Source organism: Sceloporus undulatus, chromosome 1, assembly GCF_019175285.1.
Source record: "Sceloporus undulatus isolate JIND9_A2432 ecotype Alabama chromosome 1, SceUnd_v1.1, whole genome shotgun sequence".
Taxonomy (NCBI): domain Eukaryota; kingdom Metazoa; phylum Chordata; class Lepidosauria; order Squamata; family Phrynosomatidae; genus Sceloporus; species Sceloporus undulatus.
In genome coordinates, this window is record NC_056522.1 from 149,997,836 (window position 1) to 150,022,041 (window position 24,206).

At 39.2% G+C, this 24,206-nt stretch overlaps 1 protein-coding gene across 1 annotated transcript in view; it reads right to left on the reverse strand.

Moving 5' to 3' along the window:
* NBAS (NBAS subunit of NRZ tethering complex) overlaps nucleotides 1-24,206 on the reverse strand; it is a 254,362-nt gene that overhangs the window by 184,802 nt on the left and 45,354 nt on the right. Inside the window, 3 exon segments of the mRNA XM_042464384.1 lie at nucleotides 20,561-20,697; nucleotides 21,320-21,424; nucleotides 23,588-23,666. Of these exon segments, the coding sequence (XP_042320318.1) occupies nucleotides 20,561-20,697; nucleotides 21,320-21,424; nucleotides 23,588-23,666 (321 nt within the window).

Here is a 24,206-nt window from a genome sequence, read left to right on the forward strand (position 1 = left end):
TACACTCTTACCCCGGGATACGAATGCGCCGCGTTACGAAATTTCCGGGTTACGAAAAAAATAAAAATAAAAAATAATTCCGGGTTACGAAGGTTTTTCCGGCTTGCGAAAAAAGTTTTGGTGCTTTTCGGCGCCATTTTGCACGAAATCGCGGCTTTTCCCCATTAGCGCCTATGGTAATTCGGCTTGCGAAAGACTTCCGGGTTACGAAAATGGCGCCGGAACGAATTAATTTCGTAACCCGGGGGACGAGTGTACAAGGCAATGGAGACTGCACATATATCGTTCATTCTGTTTTTCTGCCACTGTTTTGCATTTTGGGCAGAAGCAGAAACAGATCTACCATCACCCACAGCTTATTAAGAACATTTTCATACTGTCCTTCAATAGATATGCTCAAGGCTATTGATAAATAAGGAAAATCTCACACAAATACACACACACTCACCCACACACAAACACACTTAAGACAAATCAGAACCATCAGGACATTGAGTAAAATCCTATTATTAGTCCCAACTAGTATGGACTGTTGGAATCCATTGGTTTTTCCTATATATTGTTTCATCATGCAGCAACTGACTTTATGAGTCTCCTCTAGTTATACCTAACTGGCAGGATTCGAACCACAAAAAAGCACTGTTTGTCCTTCAGCTTGAAAATAACGTGTGGAAACCTAACAACACCCATCCTAGTTTTAAAATGACAGGAAGGACACCAGTGAACTTTGGCTGTGAAAGAAAGAAGGTAGCAATTTGTCAAAAGCAGACAGACAAGAAGCTGTGGGTTGACGCTCGCTGCTTCTTTCCAGAAGTGAACAATGAAATAATTAGTATTGTTGACTATATATCATCGCCTGTACTACAAAGTGCAAAGGGATGACCCTATATGGTCACCCACCCTTTCCACCTGCCTGTCCTTCAATGACTATAGATAAAACAGAACTTGTCACCTCATCATCATACCCACAAGTTATGAATTTCTATGACTATTCATACAGTCTGATTATAAAGGTCCTCCCTGGTCACCAGTTCTCTCCATGCATCTCGGGAAGTAGACCAAATCTACAGAAGCTTTTGTACAACTTTGGGTCATTTAGTCTCAAAGGTGCTACAAGATCCCTTTGCATATTGATATTCCAGACTAACACAACTATGTCTCTGTGTACTACAGGGGCTACCAGTTCCTAGTGCCCCAGGAAGAATGAAATTGCATTTCCTCTATGTGACTGTACCAGACCTATTCTGACTTTTGTTACATCAATTATTTTGTATATATGTCCACTCTCTTTGCTTAAAAATGTATTGGGTTTCTCCTGCTTCCACAGCAAGGTTTTACACATCACTACTGCAAATCCTTCAAATTAATAGCAGATTAGCAGAGAGAAAATAACATCTGTAGATTCTCTGAAGTAATAGGATTTTTTTTATCAGCTTTGGAACAAATCCCACTGTGTCAAGGTATCCTTGCTGCACTGATTTTCTCAATTAAATTAGATGTAGCTAGCTTTCTTGCTACAGTCATGCAGAGTGAAATATTTCCAGTGGTAATAAAAACTATCTAGAAGCAAAAAGTGTGCTTTCCAGCTAACTTACAAACAATGACAAGAGTTGTTGTTATTGTTGTTATCATTTATTTATCTTCTAGAGCCATAGATACATATGCCGTTTTACAACTAAGAAAACAACAAAAACCAGCCAGCTCTGCCAAATGTGTACAATCTAAAATGCACACATGTGCACACACAGGAGAAGGACGAAGTAATGCAAATATAAAACTATACAATTATAAAACAGTTATCCAGATATAATAAAAATGCAGTGTAACTAAAGCAAAATGGCAAATACCTATCATCAAAATATTAAACTATTAGAAACGTTAAAACCTGCAGTTCTGAAGCATCTTTGCCATGACACCCACAAGACTTTCCAAAAGCTGCCCCACAAAAAAGCTTATTAAGAGAGACTATACCTAAAATGAAGGGGGAGAATGAATCAAAATTGTACCAATTTAACAAGCGTTTGTTGAAGCAATGTCTCTCTTTATTGTTATTTCATTGATTCCACTACATGTTCTAAAAAGGAAAGAAAAAGGCAGAAGAAAACAATACACATAGACGCTGACATAATAACCTTTAAGTTGAGTTTATCAGACCTCAGGCTTTACTATAACGAGTTAACAATGCAAGATTCAGACTTGGAACAGATGAACAATAAAAGTAGCTTCTCTTCAGTAATGACTGAAGGCCAACATTTGCATGATATTAAGTGGAGTTTTGCATCTGCTCTGCAGATTTTAAAAATGCAAACTGTATTAAATTGAAAGGGGGGAGGTGTGCATGTGCATAATTAATTAGATTAAAGCAGTGATGGCGAACCTTTTAGGGACTGAGTGCCCAAACTAAAAGGCTTTCCAGCACTGGGTGTTACCAGGTGCCAGGACAGGACGTCCGGAGGGATGGGACTTATGGGCTGAGACTTCTGCCCTCTGTGGGTGGGACTTCCACCTTCTGGGGGTGGGACTTATGGGGCGGGACATATTCCCCCCACCTTCCTGGGCCTTCAGTTGCCTCTCTAGAGGCAGCTGAATGCCTAGGATGCCCAGGAAGAGAAGGAACAGGCGCCTGCCTGTTCCTTCTCTTCCTCTTACACCCTCCCAGGCCTTCAACTGCCTCTAGCTGAAGGCCTGGGACAGCTGGGAAGAGAAGGAACAGGCATGCGCCTATTCATCCTCTTCCCTGCCCTCTGCATGCCCTGAAAAATGGCTTCATGTGCCATCTCTAGCACACATATCATAGGTTCGCCACAACGGGGCTAAAGCAAGTATAGAGGAGATTAATCTGTTCCACTAATGGTGGCTTCTGCATCATCATTGCAATGAATCTGCTCTGGTTTTTAGTCCAGACTTGGAGGAACCTAGACATGGTACTGAACGTGATGTAATTGGTTAGCACCCTTAAATTTGTGGCTAAAAGAGAGTAACCAGTTCCTCCTGCGCAGCATCGGAACCACCAGACAGTACTGCTGTGCTCCGGAAGAATATGCCTCGTATTTGTTTTATTTTAGGGGAAATCCACACCCCAGCAGACTGTATTACTAAAAGGAACAAGGATACAGCTATGCATACATATTCTGGCTCCAGGAAGAGGGGCTCTTAGACTACTCAATGCAGTTGGAGAGAATTGTTTTTATTATTTGGCATTACTCCTGTGAAGTCTACCACATTTGGACCATTTTTAAGTCAACAAATGTAAAATTTAAATGCATTTGACTTTCTCTTCAGTTCAGTACATAGTGAGCGATACCTAGCCCTTACAATAAAAAGGTAATTATATTTACTCAGTGGGTCTTCATTTATACTCTTTATTGTTAGGGCCTTGGAATCCTTCTGTGCTTATTATGAGTAAGATGCTTGCAGAGTTATAGACTGTTTTGAATTATTTAGAGTGGAGCTTTTAAGCCACTCTCTTACTGGAAAACAATACGTGAAAACAAAACAATTAAAAGCACTGATATTCATGCTGCTGTGTAAATGATTTAATGGAGGGTGAAGTTTTAGACTGAAGATAGGTGTTAAATTCATGTTTGTCAGAGTTCTTTGGTATGAATTAACACTGCTGTTTACTAAAGGGATTTTCAATCCTGAAGCCCCATCTAGGGTCCAAAATCTGTTCCAAAGAATGTCAAAACTTTTTGGAGTAAGTTTTTAGGTTTTGTGGATGGAGGGGGGGGGCATAGGGAGGGAAGATTACATTTCCTCTCTGTTTACATTTACAGAAGCTGTTTCGAAGAGCATTATGGTTGGATACTAGCTTTGGATATATGTATTATGATAAATATAGTAATCATAGAAGTTTGAATAAAGGCATAGATATTCTTCTGTTTGTGGAAGAGAGGTAGAAATATCTAGGTCACATGATTTTTGTTGAATGACATAGCAATTTTGGCACTTTTTATTGCCAGCTGGACTCCTTCTGGTGACTGATGCATCCCTGACATAAATATACAATATTACTTGCTGAGTTAATCCTACCCATACAGTTCCAGAAACATTTTTAATCCCTTTTGCAAATGTGTTGTTTTACACTTACGTTTGAACAACTTGTACTTTACACACTACTGCCTGAATATAAGAGATAGCAGCTGGCAATACTTTTAACATGAACCAGCTGAAAAAATAGTGGTAAGGGCTTGTCAAAAAGTATTATAGAACCGCTGAAGCTTAACAAATCCACTTTGAGTTTTAGAAATTTAAGTTGGCACATCTTCTTTTATTCTTAATGTATAAACAAGTGAGCAGACCTAAGGCTGCTTCTTAACACTTTGTGCCTTCACGACATAGAAATACATTCAGAAGAATGTTTCATTAGCAGCTTAAACGTCAATGGATACTTGCTCGCAAAGTTATTTCAAAATGTTGCAGAAGTTCAACAAAGCTGTCCAAGACAATTCAAGTGCATGCAAACACACAAATATATGCTGCTTCAATATACAAAATCATTATTTTCTACATTATCATTATTTTACCAAAGATTGCTATTTGCTAAAATAAAAAACATTATTTTGATAAATATTTCTATATTTATCATTATTAATGATAAATACATTATCACTATTTATAGTGTCACTTTGTAGCTGAATTGTTGTTGTTAACCATCTTCAAGCCAATCCCAACTCATGGCAACCCAGTGGACGAGACATCACCAAAGGTCTCTATCTTCTATTACTCTGCTTAGGTCCTGCAAACCCATGTCCGTGACCTCCTTAACAGAATCCATTTGGTCTTCCTCTCTTTCTACATCCCACCATCTTTCCTAACATTACTGTCTTTTCCAGAGAAGTCATGACATAGCCAAAGTATGACAACCTCAACTTTATTGTCTTGGCTTCCAGGGAGATTTCAGGGGTCATCTGTTCTAGGATCCATTTGTTTGTCTTTTGGTTGCTCAGAGTATCCTCACCATTCTTCTCCAGCACCAGCAGAATCCTGACTAGGTGGGATTGAGATATCATAAGACCCTATAGTATGCAAAATTTAAGAGTCTCTGTAGTATTATGTAACACCATGCCCTTGTGATGGTTATTTCAGCTTCTGCATGTAGTTGCAGTCTTGAGATGATGGAGTTTGGGCTCTGGTTTTTGTAGAAGAGTTTAGTGCTACTTCCAATCTGTATGTTTCCTTTCAACTTCTCTTTTCTCCCACTGTGCATACTAAGCTAAGCGTATAGCAGGACAATTTTCAATAGACAAGAGTTTCTAGAGAGTTTCAATAGGCAGGAGAGTTTCTAGAAAAGAGTTTTAGGGAAACGTAAAAGAACATAAGTAACAACGATTTTTTTTTGCATTTAATTAGAAACTATTAAAAAGATGAGTGAGGAGAGGTTTAGCTCTCTCTATATATCCATTCAGAAGCAAACCTCATTGTGCTTAATGGGATTGGTGTTCCACTTATCACACTCTAAAATAGAACATGTTGGTTGTCATAGGAGATTAAAAGTAGGAAACCAAGCAGAGTCAAACACTGTAGAAGAATTTAGGCAATAATCAAGATACGAAGCAGCAAAGTGACTTGTTAAATTTTGTATATCAACTGCAAAGGTATTCCTCAGGCAAATCAACCCATGACTGTACATGTGGACATCACGGGATGGCCGATGTAGAAATCAACAGACTATACAATTGGAAGTAGAAGGCAAAAAACAAAAACAAAAAACCTCCATTCTCTTTGCAAAAATGCAAGCAAATGAGATTATAGCACAGACAATCAACTGCTCAAAAATTAGAGTAAGAGTAAACAAGAACATTAAATCAATCAATCTTAAAAATAACCCTAAACAATTTAACACCTTGCAGACCAGTTGACTTGAAAACCAGATGAACTGTGGACAAAAACCAGGGGCACAAAAAAGACACTAACTGTAGCTGTCAAGAAGAAAAGCCCAAATGGATGACTGATTAAACTCTCTAAATTGATAACGGCAGGTGAAAAACAAAAGGTGACAGAAATTGGGCAGAATCCAGAATGCAAGTATTCTTAATGTAACTCTGCTTTTTCATTTTCTTCCCTAACCTTTCATAGTTGTGTGTGTGTGTGTATATATATATATAAGGCCATGTTCTGTGCCACAGTCCACTCTTTGTCTGGTTTTTGGAGAGAAAATAGAGATTCTTGATCTTATTGTTCCAACTATGGTCCACTCCACATAACAAAAATAATCCAGTTTGACACTGCTTTAACTACTCTGGCTCAGTGTAGTTTATTGTGACACCCGAGCTCTCTGACAGAGGAGGCTAAATATCTCACAAAACTACCCAGAATTCCCTAGCATTGAGCCAGGGCAGTTAAAGTGGTGTCAAATTGGATTATTTCTGCAGTGTGGATTGGACCTATATCATCTATTTGGTTTCTGTATTGGCCATCCAATGATCTCCCTCTATATACATATTAATGCACTGATGTGGTTTGAGTGGGTAAGAGAGGCTAAGGATAATACTGTCATGTCACAAAGCTCTGCTAATAAACTAGACTATAGGTACTAGCAAGGAGGAAGGAATAACATCCACATCAGCAGAATTTGTGAGGGCAGAGAAGACGCTTCAAAAGGAAAACTACCAGGCAGATTACTTATGGGAAGTGACACTGGCAGAGGATCATTTAGAGAAGCATTGGCACTTTAACTAATTCTTCTCTGAAGAATATCAAGTGTTGTAGGCTCTATTTCAGAAGAAGGCAATGGCAAACAATGCTGAGCATTCCTTGCCTAAAAACCCTACAAAATCCATGGGTTGCCATAAGTTGACGGGTGACTTGGGAGTACATACACACTGTGTAGAAGACACTGGTAAAACAAAAGCTTAATAATGTCAAAAATGCTAGTAATATAATAAGAGTTGTCTTCAATTTACTTCTCACAAACTCAAAGTGAAATAACAAAGCCACTGGAGTCCCTGAATTGCTTTTTCTTCTCTAGTGTTTTACATTCTATGTGACACTTTGATGAAGAATGCTAGGAAAATCTTCTTAACTCTATGCCAGTGATGGTGAACCTTTTCGAGGCCAAGTGCCCAAACTGCAACTGAAAACCCACTTATTTATTGCTAAGTGTCATGTCATTCTGGGCTTTCTAGTAACAAACTCTGGCAAACTCTGCTGGGGCAATGGCACATGTGCCCACAGAGAGGGCTCTGAGTGCCACCTCTGGCACGCGTGCCATAGGTTCGCCATCACTGCTCTATGCTAACTATTCATAGTTTCTATAACTGGGCACATGCACACATACACAAAAGAGAATGTGTGTCACTTAGTCTATTTAAAAAAAAAAAGAATTAGCTCTGAAAAGCCAGTCCTGAAGGAACAGTGTATCTTATGATACAGTAGGCTACTGGTGGACAGGGGGTGGCAAAAATCAGCCACACACATTTTAGACAAGCAGAAGAGTTCCTCCATTTGCATAATGAATGTCCAGATTTAAGTCCAAGTCATTGTATTGTTGATACTTTTGAAGTGCTTTTTTCTAGAACTTCACAAGGGTGACTTCCCCAAAATGAGCCACTAATGCAGGAAAATGACTGAGGCATCCTTGCAAATATTCTGTCTGCCTTTTGAATGTGCCTACTATATTTAGAATGGGCAATCCCATACAGCATTGGTCCATTTCTCTTTTGCTTCACAGCCAAGCAATGACACATAAGGTAGGAAAAGGAAGGAGGGAGGGCTTGGCTGACTAGACTATCTGGTTAAGAACCCCCACATAACATCACAACATGATCTTATCTCCAACTCTAGACAGAGCAGGCAACAAGGTCCTGCAGGATGTGGGATAACAGCTTGGTTGGTAATAGTATCTTATAAAAATGTTTTGTGCGTTCAAGTTAATTCCAACTTATGATATCCTAATATATTCTTGGTAAATTTATTGAAACTTATTATTTAGTGGAGGTTTGTGTTCGCCTTCCTCTAAGGCTGAGAGAGTGAGACTTGCCCAAGATCACCCTCTGAGTGTTTATGGCTGATCAGGGATTTGAAGCCTGTTGTCCAGTTGTTCTACTCCTACCACTACACCATGCTGGTTCATTGTGACAAATAACACATGGTTTAAACTTTGAAGTGACTAATACATTTCCAGTTTAAGAATATGCTGAAAACAGCAGTCTCATTATTTGAGAGGTGGGAGAATCAAGGAAAACAAATCTGCTTGCAATTATAATTTTAACTCTGACAGATATCACTTGGAGATCTGCCAAGTAATCCTGACCTCATACTGCCCTATATCATAGTCTGAGAACCACTTAATTTGTTTTTTAAATTAGTCCTTGCTGACATTTAAGGAATAGATAATGTTTTTACTTCCATCATTCATTGAGATGCCATCATTATTAGCATTTTGATTGGCTGATTTTTATTAGCGTTTGTTTCTCCTTAAATTGAAAATATGAGATTATTGTTGTGTTTTAAAAGTGATTATTGTGATGCCACTTAGATTAATTGCTCTCTGTTTCACAGTTCTTACTGCTCTTACCAAAATTGCTATTTTGTCATCAGACTCTGTGAAGCAACCCTTTTTCTTATTTGCTGTGTTTATATTCTTTGAGTGACCTCTGAGTAAGTATAAAGTGCAACTGAACCTGGATGAATGTCACTGAATCTGAACCCTTACTCTCAAACTTCCATACACCCTGCCTAGGCCAGCAAAGTTGTGCCCCCCACATGTTATTGAACTACAGTTCCCATCAGCCCTAGTTTACTTGGTATTGGTATGGGTTGCTGAAAATTCTAATCCATCAAATTTTAGAAGAACAAAAGGCTCCCATCTTGGGTCTACATTTGAACCTGCAATTCAAACATAACTGGAGTTTTTATACAGCATACATCATTCCTTGAAGTTCTATTGCTGTTAGTTTGCCTTTTCTATAGTCTCAGTAATGCAGCTAGTAAAGAGATTCTCTTGTATCTTGATGAAGGCAAGAAACCACCATGCCTTCATGCCCCTACCACATTACTTCATGCCTACTAGGTGCTAGGCGCTTGCCTCCCCAAAAGTGACCCAAGTTCTTTAAATGAACCATTTGCAGTATGTTTTCTCTTCCCTGTAAAAAAGATATTTATTTTCCGTACCACAGCACAATCCTTGGAGGTTTGAAGCTCCAAACAGCCAAGGAGTTCGTATTGGTTCTTTAAAAGAAAGAGAGAAAACTCTGCTGTCAAAAATTAAACACAGTATTCCAAAGTGTGAACTAGTGAGCAGATCAAAAAGCAGATTAAATTCACTTCCTGCACTTGAAGGCTAGAAAAATGGCTCAAAACGCCAAAACATCTTGGATCATGACTGTTTATTTATTGTCTCCATAAGATCTTTTTCCAAGTTTAAGAAAAATGCTGGCTTTCAAAACTCCCAGACATAGTGTTTTGGATGTTTAAAGTTAGTTCCTATGAAATGAAAATACCTTCACTCCAAAAGTAGGACTCAGCTCAGCACTATACAAAGCAGTCATATTACCGTAAAGAGTTTCTGGACATGCTATTGAAATGGACATTTAGAGAATAAGGCCGCCACAACCTTTATACACAGAGTTTAAAATTTACAGGTATAATGAAAATCTGATTGCAAACACAAAGATATTTACAAATGGTTTAAGATAATGTGCCAGAGAGCTGGGGCTGGCAAATGCTCACCACTTGTACATACCCTTTGCATAATATGGGAAGTGTCCTTAAGATTCATACAAAAATGAAGGACCTCAGCAACTAAAGAGCTCACACTAAAATATTTCAATCATTTCATTGTAAAACAGAGTAAACAGATTCAAATAAATTTATCTCCACGTAGGCAGAAACTCAGTCAATCTGCAAATCACAAGGTTGCTACGCACCCTATTCACCTATATGCTACCAAGATATGGTGGCATAGCTTTAAAATAAAATTAAAATACTCAGAATGATAATTTAGGGCTTACAATTTCAATTGATAACAAGAACATCTTGCAAGAGTGGCTTGGATCCAAAGAAGCATGAGCAGTATAAAACATATTCTGTGACTATCTTATATTATAGCATATGGTGAATGCTGTTCCCTAACTCTCTTGCCCTCCACCATGCCCTGTACAGTATATTCTTACAGTATTCACCTCCTAATTAGCACCAATGTAAAGGGGAAGGCGAAAACAAGAGTAATGTAGATGGATGAAAGTGAGACAATAAATACTAAAATTTAGCACCTGAGTCGAATGTCAGCCTCCCTAGCCAGACGTGTCCCCAGAATATCTCTCATGGGAAGATGCTTTAATTCCATTTTAAGGGGTCCAATTTCTCCCATAGTCCCACAGCATATCCCATTCAGTAGGGCCTAATGACCATCTTTATGCCATTTTCAGAATGATGGAAAGACTGCTATAGGGAGAAGGTAAATTTGCTTTCACCAGCCAGTTGCAAATACATAAATCTAGATTCAGTCTGTTGTCAACTTTCATGCAACTTCATATTTCTTTCCCTGTTTTAAAGTGTGTTGTTTAAGGGACTAGCTCTCTCACTGAATCGAGTCCAAATGCAGTTAGTGAATTATTTCCAGGAACACTCTTTGCTCTTACATTCCATCGTAAGGTCTTCACATCATGGCTTTGATGATGTTAATACTGATAATTAGGAAGAGGATACTCTTCTATGATAAATAGGAACCATCTATTTTTTTTCAGGTCTTAAATGACAGGCTTAAGTGGTTTTTAAGGCAAACAAATTTAGGAATAACATTTCTGTTACTGCTCGGAGTCCCCTCCACTCCATACAGTCTGCTCACGTATTTTCTCTTTATCTCATTCTTGGTCTTTTCTTTCCCAAACCTGTTCTCTTTTTCCTATTTGCTGTTTAACTTCCTGAATCCCACTGTTGATTCCTGGGACAATACATCCAACCTTTGCTACCAGGCCAGATAGCCCATCATCTAGGGCTAGTTTTAAAGTCTAAATATAGTTTCAGAACATAACCTCTGTGCACACAGCTGGCAAACACACCCACATTCTGCTTATGTTCTGCACTGCCCTCAGACATCCCAGTGTGAGCCACTCCAGTATTCCATGGTCTTCTCATTGGACAGGTGATTATAACCCCATTGCAAACTCCTAAAACTCCACTATCCCCTTTCCATATTTCCATTTTAGTTAGTTCTATATGCTGTGTTTCTTTGAATTGCTATTTTGTGTGTGCATAACTGCACTTTGCATTTTTCTAAATAAAACCTTCTTAATTCACCCATGATCTAGAGTCTTCTTCAGTTAGCACTGCTATACGCTGGTGCAAACGGTCCAACGGTTCCCCAAGCCTCTTGCAGAGCTAATTTCCCCAAGCTCTCACATAACCTTTAGAGGCTGTCCCCATTAGTTACTTGTGTAACAATGGCCATATCTGTTTAATTTTTGTACAACATGTCCTGTATAACATCCAATACAGTTGGCCCTCCTTATCCACGGATTTTTTTTATCCACGGCTTGAAAATATTCCAAAAACGTATAAATTCCAAATAGCAAACCTTGATTTTCCATTTTATATAAGGGACACCATTTTGCTCTGCCATTATATTTAATGCGACTTGAGCATCCAAAAATTTTGTTATCCACAGGGGATCCTGGAACCAAACCCCAGCGGATAGCAAGTTCCCACTATATTAGATATCATGAAATCATGACTGATGAGTCTATTGATGACTCAATTAAAATAATACTGATGATTTAATTGAATTTACTCCTCAGTCCCAACTCAGAAGTAGACCTCACTGATTCAAATTGAGTTAACTTCCAAGTAAAGATACTTTGAACTGCTGTGAACATCAATCAACTCCAAAATTAGAACTGGAAGATCCTGGCAGCTAAGAAAATTGCTTCAACAGTGTTAAATAGCTATTTGAATCTTGAGTGGCTTCCAGATGGGTAGATATCCTAGTCTAATTTTTCAGAGACATGGAGTATAACTTTAGTGAATAGGCATTTGTATTCATGCTGAGGCTTGGTAAAGTTAAAATAATAGAAATGAAAAGGTTATCAATATAGTAATAGTCTTCACTAACAGTGACCATTAAGGGTTGTTTAACCATTATGAGAGCCAGCATGGTATAGTATTCTCAGCATTGGATTACAACTCTGGAGCCCAGGGTTCAAATCCCTGCTTTCTCATGGAAACCCACTTGTTGACCTTGGACAAGACACATTATCTCAGCCTCAGGGGAAGGCAAAGTTACCCCCCTCCCGGTAAACAAATCTTACTAACAAAACCCCATAGTAGGTTCATCTCATCATAAATCAGAAACTACTTCAAAGCACACAACAATATGACAACAGAAGGCATGAATCTTGAGCAGCTTCTCTGCACTATTCTTTGGTGTACTGCCTCACTTGGACAAAATGGATAATCGCTCCTCTCCCAAAAATCCCCATTGCAAATGTAACAGATTCAGTTTAAAAGACAATAATCACAGTCTCCTTTATTCATGAAAACATTTTGAGAACAGAAGGTTTCTAGCAAAGATTGCAAAATGCTAGAGACATTTTCTAAAAGACTAAGTATTTGCCACTCCCTAAAATTCGGTTTCTCCATTTGCATTACTTTGAAATAAACTCATCATTTGATTACAATGGAAATAAAATTACCTCACCACCTCTCTCCATTCTTTTTTTTTAAAAAAAACAGCATCACAGACACTTGCGGCTGTCAGCCGGAGCTGCTGCTCCCCTGCTGTGCCAAGTGCCAAGACAGGTCCTTTGAAAGCAACTCCCTTCCCAGAGAGCAGACTCATACAAAAGCAAATATACAGTCAAATGTGGCATTTTAAGAAGAAAGACATATTTAATTAGAGGGTGCAGGTACGGAATATTTCAGAACATCAATAACATTTCAAAGAAGAAAAGTATGAAAAGGAGATATTTCTATGTGAACAAGAATTTTCCAAAAGGGTATAAGAGGAGGGGGATCATAATCAAGGGAATAGAATGAGATTCTAAAAACACAGGACTTCATTTTGTTCATACAGCCACATAAAAACACAATGGCCCAAGATCAACTGGGCAGGAGATTAAGGAAATATCACACTGAGAACATATACGTTCCAGTTGGAAGGGCCTTCAACCTCAAAAATAAATGCCCAGTGTGTCCATTAAGCAGCCATGACTGATTTTCTATATTAACTGCATAATTAGTGAGATGAGTTCAAATACAGACTTCTCAATAAAGGAATCACTATCTGGATGAGATCAGGCGTGAAAAGATACAGCATAAGAGGAAAATTTGAGAAAGTTTCAGTGAAGACAAGGGAACATATATATGAATTGCTGTCTTAAAATGTGATCCCTCCCTGCTTTTATTGCAGCCATAATGTGCTCATCCACAAAGTTACGACAGTTAAGGGAGTCATTTATCTGAATTTCCTGACTTTTGTGAGACTAATATGTTGGCAATAATACAGCAATATTGTAGTTTTTAATGCATTAAAAACAAAAACAGGAAATTATAAGGCTTGGGTATGTACGTTTCTAATGCTGGTGAAGGACATTATTTTCCAGAGAGATTACCTCTTAAATGCATATGATAATAATTCTCAAAATAAGCCATGAGTTTCAATTGTTTCAGTTCTGAAGGAAATGGGTTTTTCAAACAACAACAACTACTTCTCTCTTCTCTGTACATTCTATATGCTTTTGGCAGGATTCTCTGCCCTTTGAAATATAGAGGAGGGAAACATTACTATTTATCTAGACAACAAATGCCTTCTGGTGATGCCATAACAGCTCACAAAATGACTATTATCTACATAAAAGCTAAAAGTGAGAAAAGAATATAGAAGGTGACAACAGGCTGACAGCCGAAGGTTGGGGATAGAAAAGGAGCTGCTGAGAATTTAGGATGACCTTGAACTCGTATCAAAAAGAAAAATACATTTTTCAACCTATTTCTGATCTGACTACTATCGGTGCTTTTCTTCTGTCCGCCCACTCTTTTCTTTGTGGATTCTGCCATGTTGATTCAGATACTGCGAATAAAAGAATGCAGCCCAGAATGCCCCTCTGCTGATGCAAGGTCCTTTCATTCAAAAGTGGAGGCTTTTGTCAGTAAATGGGGTGGAAGGAGACTCCCTCACTATGCTGCCCTCCAAAAGTTATCTGTTACATGGTTCCAAGGGGGTTCTCAAACCCGATTTGGGAGTGGGAAGCTGCAAGAGGGAAAAAGTATTGCCAGTCCCCCAAACTCTGCTACTTCCTAGTTCCACCCGCCATCAAATCTTGACAGTAAAGTCTAGTGACTCCCATGTCAACAAAGAAAGTGAACCCATTCCAGGAGTTAAGACAATCTATTAATAGTGCTTAACCCTATTCCTAAATAGCTTTAGCATATCAGATATTTCCTGTAAACATGGCTAAAGTCTCGACATGGGAACCATCAGCAGGCACCAATTCTTGCCATAAGCACAAACGGCGGTGGCCTCCAATTAAGCCCTCTTGTAGGTTAATGGCCCCCATAGTGGGGAAAATCCCCTTGATTTAAGATACAGATAGTAGTCACAAGGCACCAGCAATCACTTGGAAGTCCATGGCAGCGGGAAGGCACCAGATATGAGTCAATTTGAAAAGGGACTGAAGAACGTTTCATTTTTTCCTATAAATGTGAAAAACCGATTAGACAACCTAATTAAAATCTTAACTCCTGATAAAGTTAAATAGTAATGTTTCCCTCCTTTATATTTAAAAGGGGGAGGGAGAGAAGCCTGACAACACATATAGAATGTAGAGAGAAGAAATGGTTTTTTGAAAGCCGCACGCCAGAAGAAGCAATGGCACATGCACCTGTGGCAGACACGCTGCACTGCGTTGTAGGCACGAACCCTATTGTTTTCAATGGGGCTCCAGCACATGCAGTATTTCCCTTACACAGGGGGTCCAGAACAGATCTCCCACCTAAGGGAAGGGAGCACTGTATATATGGAACAGATATTTTTGGGGGGGAGCCTTAAGTGGTCAATATAGCCTTCTACATAGTTCCATTAGCAAATGATAGGAGTACATCATCAGCATGCGGACCGTGACCCATGAGTTAAGCAACAAGCAGGGCGTACTTTCAAATTCCACTGAAGTCTGAAGCATCTTCAGCAGTAAGGAAATGTGATAAAGAGAAAAGGATGACACCTCTCTCTCAGAAGCACAAAACCAAATGTATTTTATGTGCAGTATTACTTTAAAAGTTGCAGAGGAATGAACCACACTTTCAGGAGTTAAGATTTTGATTAGGTTGTCTAATCGGCTTTCCACTTTTATAGGAAAAAAATGAAATCACCTTATGCTTTTTGCAAGAATGACAAAGCCGGATGTACTGCTGTAATCTTATTTCTCTATCCCCTACACAGCACACTAGAGCTCTCATATGTGACAATACTTCCAAGATATAAAAATATGCTTTTTAAAAGTCTTATAAACTTATTTTAAAAGACTCCAACACAATAAGAAGCAAGAAGCTATCATGGTCTGAATTAGAGCAATATAAAATCTAATAAAATCCTATAATTTAGGCTAGCGAATGCCACTTTCTCCCAAAGGTTAATAATCTTTTACAGCGTGTTATCTTTTAAAGACTACATATTCTCAGAGGGAACTTGAATAGGAAAGAGGGATTTGGAAATAAGGATTTTATTTCGAGCCATTATAAGCACTAAAATTACAACGCGCTGCACCTACACCTGATCAGCTACTATAAATGCATTGTTCTGGTTTAAGATGTGCAGAGAAAAAGGTCATTTAAGAACATGCCAGAACTCAGGCTAAAATATTTGGTGACTATTACTTTTGCCCTTTCAATCAGACATACGGCAACAACAAAAACTACAGAACGGTAGAAAACCAAGGCAAAAAAATGATTATTTGACACTAAAGTTTCTCTTGCTTTCTGTTAAGGCTCATTTAGAATTAGGGTGTTGAGGCGGGGAAAGGTTTATTAAAATTCAAGAGCTAAGAAACTTAGGGGCGAAATAGACCACCCCTTTGCCCAAGCCTCCTGGAAGCTGCCCAGTCGTTTACATCGGGTCCAGCTTCCAGGAACTCAGGTGGCGTGGTGTTTATATGCCACACGCTGTCGGAGCACCTTAAAGCTGGCTTCCGGCCACAGTGGGGCAGAAAAGTCGGCTTTTGCCACCCTGGTCGGGGGAAAATGGATTGGGGCAGCAGCATGCCGTTGCCACAGCCCCAATCTGGCTTCAGAAGAGGTGACTTGAAGCCATCCCTTTGGGACAATCTGTTTCACCCCTTACTTGGTTAAAAACATAGATCAAATTATTTGAATAACTTTAGCTTATTTTACTGTGTTTGAGGGAGGGAGGGAGTGGTAATACAACAGATTTTTTAAGAAACTAAATTCTACATCGAAATATTTTTAAAGTGCCTGACTTAACTGCAGTGCAGCTAGCCAGCACTGCAGTCAGCAGAGAGCAAATCTGGCAAGATCGAAGCTCACTGAATTCCACTAGTGCCAATATCAATTAAGCCTACAGCAAATCACATCACCCATCACATCACAGGTTGCACTGGTTCTTTTCTACAACTGTCCAGTTATGTATGTGAATTTTCAATGCAGGTATTGGACTGGGTTTAAAACCATAACTGCCGATGCACAATGTCTTGATGTTACAAAGGAAGATCAGGTACGGTACTTAAGAGAAAAAAGAAATGTGAAATCAACTCCTTGAGTGTAATGATGGAGCAGACAAAACATCAAGTGTTTGAAAATAAAAGTTGAGTCTCCTTTATCCAGGATTCTAAAATCCAAAATACTAATAGTAATTAAGCACTCCTAAATGTTGAACTTAAGACTACCAAAACAGATCACATTCAGAAGCAACCTCTCTCTTTTGGCTGGCCTACCCAGTCAATTTTAAATCATGATTTTTTAATTGGTAAATAGGTACCATTTTGGTGGGAAGATAACAGCATACTGTGCAATCATGTTGGTCACATGATGACAGAATTGTCTTTGACAACGCTGGTTCTTCGGCTTAGTAACGGAGACAAGCACTGCGCCCTACAGTAAGACATGACTAGACAATCCTGTCAAGGGGAAACCTTTATCTTTACCTTTAACTACCCACTGAGGACTAATAACTTAATGAGATTTAAACATTTTAAAATCCCTTTTATCAAATACTGCTACTACCATTACCTTATTAATGATTTTACTCCTTAAATTAGATTAAACATGGAACAAAATAGCAGAGGTTTCAGTACTTCTAATCAATCATAACGAATTTACTAATAACTTTATATAATATTAACCTATATATATCTATATATATAAGCATTAAATATGTTACTGCAGTTGTTAACATCTGATTATGTTAAAGAGCTGGGTCTTATCGGTAACCAATCTTTACCCAGATACCCTGTATGCATCCCCTCCAGTTAACTCGTGAATAGTGAGGGGGATTTAGATGGCAGGTTCTTTTTGTATTCTTAGACATACAATGAATTGCTCTTAAAAGTAATTCTCAGTGTGATCCAATCCTACCTCTTGCCTCAAGGTCATTGCTTTCCACTGACACAATGTCCTCAACTCTATTTCAAAGGCTGCTCCAATGTTTCCCGTCCCAAATGTGTAGGTCTTCAGTTTTCTTCCTAAGTGATTTCAGCTTCACTTTGAATCTTTCCCTAGCATTCACTTTGGTCTTTCTCAGACTCTTTTGGCTTTCCCTCTCTTCAGCAACTACTCTCCACTAACATCTTCTTTCCTCACTAATTTTTCTATACTGCCTACTAACAGACTGACCTCTCGGAACAGAATTAGTCTTCATATATTCTCCAGCCAGCAGCTGTCACTCAAGCAAATCCTTACTGGGTCAAAGACCATCACTTCATTACATTATACACACATATTTTTAAAGCAGGACCAAGAAAGGATCATAGAGCACTAGCTTTGCCACAATTCAGACTTCAACAATTTGGTTTCCTTTTCTTAACATATGAACGCACAGAAACCTCCATTATAGTTCATAAAGTCTAAAAGTTATTTATCATTTTCATAGCCCAACCTACAAACACTTAGCCTTCTCTACTTGTATACTGTATACTTGACTATTGACTGCCTATTATTGGAGAAAGAAAGACAGCCAGTAATGAAGTCATGAAAGAGAAAACAGAGCCATTACACTACCTCAGCTTAAGAAGATGGAATATGAACATTTGATCCATGAACTCCATCCTCAGTCTGAGCTGCAACTATATCTGGAATTGTCTAATTAACCATATAGTTTTTCATTTTCATTCCCATTACCAGTTTTGTTTTATTAAACATGCAAGTAAAAGGTATGCAATGCAACAAGCCTCGATGCAAACCAGAAAGCAACATTGCCCTCCCAAAAGCTGCATCATTTCTTGCTCTGATATCCAGCCTGTAGTAAGAGATGAAAGTCAATGGCTAGGACCAGACTGCAGCTTTACAGATGTCCTCTAGGGGCACCACACTGAGAAAAGCAGAAGATGGTGCTACTGTCCTAGTAGAATGTGCTCGAATTCAAGCGGGAGGAATTTTCCCTGAGAGTGTGTAGGCTAGATGAATGGTAGCAGTCACCCATTTTGAGAACTGTTGAGCAGTAACAGGAAGTCCAAGTTTCAAATCCAAGTCTCTCAGAGTGTCTAGAATCCTAAGTATGGTCAACATAGAATGCAAATGCTCTTCGGATGTCAAGCAAATGCAAAAGGTGCTCGGTACCGGTGGTCGGATGTCCTGGCTCAGATGGAACAGAAACACCACCTTAGGCAAGAAAGTGATGTCTGGACATGGAACAACTTTGTCCTTACAGAAGTGAAGATAAAGCTGGTCCACTTGGAGGGCACAAAGTTCACCAGCACGGCGAGCTGACGTGATGGCAACAAGAAATGCAGTCTTCCAGGTAAGAAGCCTGACATCAGCTGTAGCAATGGGTTTGAAAGGCTGCTTGGAAAGCTGGGTGAGGACCAATTCCAGTCTCCAAGCCAATGTCAGTATCAAAGCAGGATGAAGGAGGTTAACAAATCCCTTGAGGAATTTTTTGATCAAAAGATCTTGAAAGAAAGGTGGACGACCACTGAACTGATAGTGAGCCCAGATGGCCAAGTAGCACTTCAAAGAAGAAATGGAAAGTCCAAATTCTGCTAGAGACATAAGAAAGTCCAGGACCTGAGGCACTCAAACTCATGATGGGGACAGATCCCTGTCTGTCAAAAATGTCAGAAATTTAGTCCACTTCAAATTGTAAGACATCTGCATTGATGGCTTGTGAGCTGCTCATATCACAGTTTGCACAGATTCGAGGAGAGATGACATGGTGGAATCCACCACGTGACAACACAGTGCTTCTAGGTCCAGATGTCAAACCTGACCCTTGTGCACAGTGAGAAGATCGGGGCACAAGGGTAGCCAGAGATAATCCCCATAGACTAACAGTAGGAGAGGTGCAAACGATAGTTGTCTCAACCACCAAGGGGTTATCAGGATGGCATCTGATCTGTCCCGTCACAACTTCACCACAACCCTGGTGATGAGTGGAAACAGAGGAAAGGCATACAGCAGATGTTCTGTCCGCTGAAACTGAAAGGCATCTCGAGAACCTCAAACCTTGCTCCTCAAGCAAAATTGTGGGCACTGACAGTTCAGATGGTTCAACCTGGGGTGTACCCTAACAATGGAACAGTTGTCAAGTCACTTCAGGATGGAGCATCCATTCGTGGCATAAATCCGAGGACCAGCTGAGCTGGTTTGCCAGTTCAATCTCTTGTCAATCTCACATTGTTGTCCATGAGCAGCAGTACCATTTGGTTTCAAAGCAGGGATTCAAAGGACTTCAAGGCTTTTTTCACTGCTAACATCTTGAGGGTGTTGATGTGAAGAAGTCTCTCCTCAGATGACCACTTCTCCTTTACAGTGAGTCCTTCCAAATGAGCTCCCCAACCATGCATCAAAGCATCGGTTGTTAGGGTGAGCTGAGGCTGTGAAGGGAGAAAGAGCATGCCCATGCACACATTGGTGGGGTTCAGCCACCAGTGCAATGTCCTGGCCACAGTTCTTGGAACGGTAAGCCTTTTGAAGGGAGAGTCCTGCAAGCGTTTGAAGGTGGACAGTAACCAAGATTGAAACTGTCAGAATCAAAGTCGTGATTGAAGTGGTGGAGGCCCTGTGGCCCAGGGCAATTTGAACTCATTGGGCAAAAATTCTTCTGTATCAGGTGCAGCCTCAAACTGCTCGAACCGCTAGAGCCAAGGACTCAAACCTGTCCTAAGGGAGGTACGGCAGGCCTTGCCTCGAATCCAACTTCACTTTGATGAATCTGATCTCTTGAGATGGGATTCACAGAGACCACAACGAACAATAGTTTCCTAGGGTGGGGCATGTATAACTATGCTCCTAATGTACTTTTGCAGTGATATGTTTTCAGTCTCGTATAGCAGAACTTTATTTTTAATTTTAATCTTTAATAAGGAGTATTTGCTTTCCAGAACCATAAAGTCAACATTTTCAAAGGAAAAGAAAAGATATAATTTTTATTGATATTCAGCAAACATGTACTTACCAAGCTTCAGGCAATAGAAAGGAGTATTCATGTGGGGAGGTAGTCTCTGGAAAATTAGAGAGAATTGCCAACCGATGTGCAAGCACATCTGATCCATGGTATGTGAATAAGATCTCCAGTGCTCTCACATTGCTTTCCTAAACAAATAATTCAGTGTAATATATAAAAAAACAGCTTATATAACATTCTGTACAATAAACAGCCATATTCCCAAATTATGGGATTGTATAATTTTCCTTAAAATCTGTACTATACTTTGTGATTATTTATGACAACTGATCTGACAAACAGACCTCATTTCTGTTATGTCAGAATACCAAAGAAGTATTAAAAGACAGAAGATTATAACTGAATCACCCATTACTTCAGAAGGCAGTCAATCACTGAATGGGAAAGACTTCATAAAACTGAGCCCAGTATGATGTCAGATCTCAAGTATTATGTTTGTGTTTTGGGACAAAGTATAAAGACAGTAATGTATCCCTCTTCAGAGGAAGAATATAAAAGCAATACCTGTATTAACTGCCACCAGTGCCACCTGGAACACATTTTTCTGGCAGACACTAAAGCTACTATCCAATACCCCCTTTCTTGGGAATAAGCCCTACTGAACTTAATGGAATCTGCTTCCCAACAGATATGTACATGACTGCACTGTAACTGTATAAAGGGATGCAATTCAAACAGCAGGCAATAGTTCATACTAACAAAAAACTGTGTCAAATTCCTTATTAGAAATTTTTTTGAAAAAAGCAATACCCGAGCATATGATCTTGCAGAAAGAACTACATTTTGATTTCGGAACTTCTTGAAGAACTCAGCATCATATCTCTGCTCAGCAGCATGCGGCCCTCCAAGGATCTCCTGAGGGAGAGAAAGCATTAAAAAAAATACTCAAAATTGTTCACGAGATGGCATAGTGAATATTCCCAATCACACACAATTGCCCATAACTATGCTCGCATAGCCTTCTTTTATTCTATGCAATGAAAGAAAGGTGAACTGCAGATGAGATAACACACTGTGTTTTGACTGTCAGCAAAGTTCAGTTCCCTATTTTGTTTTTACTGTGTGCCCTGAAGTCATTTCCAACTGATGGAGACCCTACAGCAGTGGTTCCCAACCTTCCTAATGCCGCAACCCCTTAATACAGTTCCTTATGTTGTGGTGACCCCCAACCATGACTGTAATTAAATAGGTGTTTTCCAATGGTCTTAGGCGACCCCCATGAAAGGGTCCTTCGACCCCCAAAGGGGTCTCGACCCACAGGTTGGGAACCACTGCCCTACAGCAAACCTATCACAGGGTTTTCATGGCAAGATTTGTTCAGAGGGGTTTGGCTTAGTATTCCTTGTGAAGCTAAAGGAGTATGACCTGCCCAAGATCACCCAGTAGGTTTCCACAGGCAAGTAGGGATTTGAATCCTGGTCAGTTTTGTTTTTTGTTTTTACTTTTTTTAAATTTTAACCAATATATAGACACTTACATATTTCATGTCATTTATACCATATCTTAACAAACATAACCCTCCCTTTCCCCCCCTCTTCCCCCCCATACCCGATATAAATACATTTCTCTCTCCACTTCATTCTTCATAGTACATTAACAGACATAAACCTAAGTACTTTCTCTCTTTCCCTTCATGATTCACTCTGAGTCTATACTTTTCCAATATAGTATAACTATGTTCCAGTCTTCTTCTTCCTCCTCCTCCTCCCCCCTTTCTTCTTTCAACTTTCTGGATAATTTATCTGATTCTCTCATATCCAATACTCTTTTAAACCATTCTTCCATTGTGGGCATCTGGTTCACCTTCCATCTTTGGGCATATAGTACTCTAGCTGTTGTGATCATGTATAGTATTATTTTCCAGTATTTTTTTTCAATTTCAGAATCCTGGTCAGTTTTAACAACCCAAATACTATTTTGTTGTACTCTAAACCCAGTACTCTTTGTCCCAGATTTCAAGCACTTACTCTCTGAAGCTCCATCTGCACTGCAGAAATAAAGATTTGATACTGCTTTAACTGCCATGGCTCAATGCTATGGAATCTTGGAATTTGTAGCTTATTATAGAACCAGAGGTCTCTGACAGAGAAGGCCAAATATCTCAGAAAAGTACAAATCTAAGAAATCCATAGCATTGAGCCATGACAGTTAATGTTAAAATATATTTCTAATTTGTATGGAAAATGTTCAGATGTGTCAATGGTTAACTAAGGTTTAAAATGGTTCCTGTTGCAGGCCAGAAAGTCTAGGCCTGGAAGAGCAAGTCTTCAAGGACATGTGCTGAGACATAATATAAACAAATGTATTATTGTTATGCTCCTGTGTAGCATGGTGACTTCATGGGAAAGAGGTGTGTCCACTTGGTGGGAAAGTTGATCTTGTGAGAGAACAAATACTGATGTCATATTCAAGCTTCTAGCATGGACTCTGAAAGAGTATAGATGTATAATAGCTTGCTGTAAAGTGTAAATAGCAACAAAGTCAATAAACCCTCATTTGAGTGAAAATCTGTATGGAAGTTACTTTGATCCTGAGTAGCTGAGAAGACTGCATCTGTTCCAGTTGGTACCAGTTCAGAACCACCGGCAGAACCAGGCATCACCCATCCCAAAGATCTTTTTTCTCTAACAGTTAAAGCAGTGCATTATTTCTGCAATGCAGATGCAGCCTCAGATACACGCACACACAGCAGAAGCATATTGCAAATACTGAGAGATGTTTTAAAAAACAGCTTTTCAGAAAGAAGAGAGCAGATTTTGAGGGTGTAAGAGCAAGAGAGAGAGTATGTGCTGGAATGCAAATGATAAAGTAGAGGCACAGCTGTGCAAACAATGGAAATATGCTGGAGTGTAACCATATTGTTTGCCCGCATCACTGTTTACAATAACTGAAATGCTTAAAATGGACTCAAAATATGAAAATAAGATAATCAGGCTGAAATAAAATCATGGGGCTATTATATATAATAAGCCAAGAGTCGACAACTGAAATCTATGGTTTAATAGCTATCTTTCTTACCTCATATGTTGCTAGACGGTCCAAATAGGTTAGAAGTTTCAATCTGCTACGGCAAAGTTCTTTTTGTTCCAAAGTCAGCCTGTTTTTTTTAAAAAAAAAAGTGTGTGTGTGTGGGGGGGGTTAAGCATACGTAAATCAATACATTCTCACAAACACTGGGATACCATTTTAAATAAGGAGCTCACCCACTGTGAAATATATACATATAGCTCCAGTATCAACTCCAGCCATATAAGCACATGACTCATGGTGCCAGAATTTGTTATTGGAGATAACACTGAAATGTGCATCCAGTTGAAAGTCATCTGTTCCCTACAGAAGACTTTTATATGAACAAGCATGTACAGCACTGCGTGCAAATCTAAGATATGCAGACCAAATCAGATATCATTTATCTGTGTCACATATGTTTTGATCATATGCATGCTCAGATATTTATGTCACTGTACTTCTCAAGAACTACCTGTTGCAAGAAAGGAGCTGGTCCATATGAAATAAAAAACTAAAAAACTGGGCAGTTTAAATCCTAGAGGAAATGTGAAAACCTGGACCTCTTTCAAAATGCACTGCCAGTTAAAAATTTATATCTTGAACCAATTAGAAGCTAGATTTTATATAC